Genomic DNA, 3,904 nt, shown 5'->3' on the forward strand with positions numbered 1-3,904 from the left:
AGCTGTAAGCGGGCCGCGGGCCTGGAGTTAAAACATCAAGGTCTTCTGGATTTTCTGAAAGAGGTACAAGAGGTTAATTATAGCAGAGATTTGACATACCAATGTACGCAGTTCATCGAAACCAAGAATTGCAGAGCCAAGAGTGCGGTACAGGTGCTGTTTAGCCATTTTTACTGCGGCTTCCCACAAGCCGCCGAAATGTGGTGAACGAGGTGGTATGAATCGCCAGTCGAAACCATTGTTGAGATAGTGAACGTGAACCTTACTGCGGTGCTCTTGGCTTAGGAGTAGGCGTTTTAGGTCTCTCAACTCGTTCTTAGCGCCTACGAAATTGGTTGCGTTGTCTGACCAAATACAGCTTGGCATGGCGCGTGTTGTCGTAAATAGCTTGAGAGCTTCCAAAAAAGCACCTGTTGGAAGGTCCCTCACTAGCTCCCTCCATACGGCCTTGGTTGCGAAACAGATGAAGACGCTGATATAACATTTCTGGGGTGACTTATTGCGGGTTTCGGGTTTGAAGTAAAATGGGCCGCAGTCGTCCACTCCTGTGACGATGAAGGCTCGTGAGGCCTGAATGCGCTCCTTAGGCAAATCGGCCATGATGTGCTCAAACGATTTTCGAGCTATTGTTGATAGTGCAGACCGTTTAGAATTTCTGGTGCCTCTAAGGTGTCGCGCGTCATCGAATTTAAGGAAGGTTTTTTGAAGAACCGGAAATCCGGGCGCCAATTGTATCTGCCCAACGCAGAGAAGTTCGAAAAATAGTCCTGCTCCGATAAGCAAGTCAATACGCTGAGGTATGTTGAAATTGGGATCAGCTAGTTGGATGTTCGAAGGGACGTTCCAGTCCGCGATGCTCACTGAAACACCAGGCTGATTGTCAGTGATTGTTTGAACAACGACGGAAGTGATGTGCGTTGAGAAATCTGAAGTCCGCGACTTCAGTACGACATTGACCGAATAGCCTTCAGTTGACAGGTTGGCATCCCCGATGCCCGAAACTGCCGCCGAATATTTGGTCCTACGAAGTTGTAATTGATTAGTAAAACGATTTGTAATAAAGTGAAGCTGGGAACCCGAATCCAAAAGCGCCCGACATGGCACGAAGGTACCAGCACGATGTTTGACAAAAATGACTGCAGTGGCTAGAAGCACAGCATCAGATGGAGATCTCGAAGTGAGGGCACGGCCAGGGACAGATGATGTTGCAGCTATGGTATTTGATTTCAATGTGGGTGGTTGCGTGAGTGGGCCTGATATAGAAGTTGAAGCAGAAGATGTGCGGTCAAAATGTAAAAGCGTATGGTGTTTCAATTGACAAGCTCTACAGGGTCCAGATTTGCAATCTCTCATTTGATGGCCACCCTTTAGACAGTTAAGGCAAAGCGAGAGCTTCTTGGCTTCCTTTTGGCGAAGATTTGGAGAAAGAGTGGAAAATTGCTGACAGTGGTAAATTCTATGATCAGGGCACCGACAAAACGCGCAACCACCTACTGAGGCATTCGAAACCACAAATGATTTTCTTTTATTTGTACTTACAGTTTTACCGTTTCTGTCAACTTGATCCGTTTGGGTTTGTATGGCATGCTCCACATTTTCGAGGGTACGACACCGCCTTTCCAAAAATGCAGCTAACTGATCCCACGACGGCAGTTCGTTGCTTGATGAATTTTCTTCCCACTTGGATTGAGTAGCCTTGTCCAACTTCTGGATTAGTAGTTCAACTATGATGCAGTCAGCGATTTGTTCTTGTGATCCAAGCGACTGCAACGCGCGTATGTGTGATGTAACCTTGTCCGTCAACTCCCGCAACTTGCTTGCGGATGCATCTGCCCTGTCCAGCCCAAAGATCTGTCTGATGTGTGCCTGAAATATAATTCGCTTGTTATCAAAACGTTTTTTGAGTAAATCTAATGCATTTTTATAATTAGTTTCATTTATCTCCAAAGATTGGATAGTATCCAAAGCAGCACCACTCAAGCAGGAACGCAGGTATTGCAGCTTATCGCTTTGCGTTAGGTCGCCATCGTTGTCAATGACGGAGGTGAACATCGAGAAAAAGTTGCTCCACTCGGTGTACGCGCCACTAAATTTAGGTAGCATTAGCAAAGGCAGGCGAGAACGATTGGCATTTACGATGATCGACTGCGAGTCACCAGTGTTCGCTCTAAATGTCGAGCAGTGCTGACCTGTGCTACGTCTCCCAATCTCTCGTTGCAGGTTCGCCTTAAGTTTCACTAATGTAGCATCGAATTTGCAGGGCAGGTCACTGGCAATAGACTCAAAGTCCATTTCCTCCAAACTGGTGTGAGCGGCGGTGAATGTTGCTTTCAAATCTCCCACTGATTCCATGATTGCTGCCAACCCGTACTCATCCATGCCTTGTAGCATTTCGGTGTTCATCTCTGCTGCTGTATGCTCAAGTCGATTAAAGACTGACACTGTTTTCAGTTTTAAAAACGACACCCGATCTGAAGACGGTTGCCCACTCGATGGTACAGTATGTGGTGAATCGCTTCTAATGAAGGTACCATTACCTGGACTGAACGACATGTTGAACGTTGGACTTTTAAAATTAACTGCCCGGTTATATCGATAGCACACGAATTTATAGACACGGTTCTATGTACACGGAAACCGTTGAAAAAGTTAGTAAATAGAAAACGGTGCAAGTTAATTTTTAGCCGTAAATATAGGTTGCGGTTTTAACTGCTTTGTTTTACAAGTCCCGCACAAAGTTAACAAACGGCTTTATTTATTGGGTAGGTATTAAACGACTACGCGACAATAATTGACTACCGTAACACGATATTTTCGAAGGGATAACAAATGTTATTATATTGAATAATAATTTCTATTTCACACAATTAAAACACACGAAAATCACGTCGGGGTCACCAAAAATGTTGAGCCACCAAGCTTTTTTGGCAGCTATTAATTTTGAAATTAAACACTTTTATTTTTAAACCACTTTATAATTTATTTTTCACAGAGTTTACGCGTTCGTGTGTTTGTTACAAAGTTTTAGTTCACCGGCCACAGCTGATGTCGAGATTCAAGTCTCGAAATATTTGCTTAGCACAGCTTATATATAATGTATGTACATAAGAATGCGTTGATACGAACGTTAGGAAAATGACAAATATAGGATAATGTGTATTAATATAATTCAAGGACAAGTACAAGGATTAGGGTGACCAGGTGTTACGAGTTAAAAATATTACAATCTTATAAGTTAGACTACAATACTAAATTATTAAATAAAAACTATACAATTAAGCCTATACTTAAATTATGTCATGTAAATTAGGTGCTGCTCCCAACAGTCAATATGGGTTGCTCCTACCGACAAGATGGCTGTGTCGTCAGTAAAAGTGGCTGTGGAGCAATTTTTGTCATTAGGCAAATCACATGTGAAAAGAATATAGTGAATGGGCCCCAGCACGCTGCCCTGTGGCACGCCAGCTTTAATTTCCTTAAGTTCGGAATATGTGTCTTCGTGTTTTATTTGGAAGAAGCGATCCGATAGGTACGATTTTAGAATATTAAAATATTGTGTTGGTAGAAGCGCATTTATTTTGTTGAGGAGCCCACCGTGGCAAATTTTGTCAAATGCCTTAGACACGTCCAGACACCTTTTTTTCCTCAAAGGCGGTTTCAATGATGCGGGTAGTTCTGTGCACTTGATCAATGGTAGAGTATTTTGTGTGAAAACCAAATTGAGGTACTGGTATTATATTTCTTTGATTAATAATTATGTTGAGGCGTTTGGCTAAAAGCTTTTCCATCAGTTTTGATATGATTGGTAGGAGCGACATAGGCCGATAGATGTGACATGATGCGTTGGCTTCCCTGGTTTATTAAGCATAATTATTTCAGCAGTTTTCCAATATATAGAGATGTG

General features: G+C 42.9%; 1 protein-coding gene across 1 annotated transcript; it reads right to left on the minus strand.

Moving 5' to 3' along the window:
- Positions 1-623: 623 nt before the first annotated feature.
- Positions 624-2,716, minus strand: LOC129251468 (uncharacterized). The gene is made up of 2 exons (XM_054890811.1): positions 862-2,716; positions 624-767 (listed from the first exon to the last, which is right to left on the minus strand). Exons 1-2 carry the CDS (start codon positions 2,551-2,553, stop codon positions 624-626), a joined length of 1,836 nt encoding a protein of 611 aa, XP_054746786.1. The 5' UTR covers positions 2,554-2,716.
- Between the last annotated feature and the right edge of the window lie 1,188 nt (positions 2,717-3,904).

The sequence above is a fragment of the Anastrepha obliqua genome, unplaced genomic scaffold (assembly GCF_027943255.1).
Source record: "Anastrepha obliqua isolate idAnaObli1 unplaced genomic scaffold, idAnaObli1_1.0 ptg000023l, whole genome shotgun sequence".
In the NCBI taxonomy this organism is placed as follows: Eukaryota; Metazoa; Arthropoda; class Insecta; order Diptera; family Tephritidae; genus Anastrepha; species Anastrepha obliqua.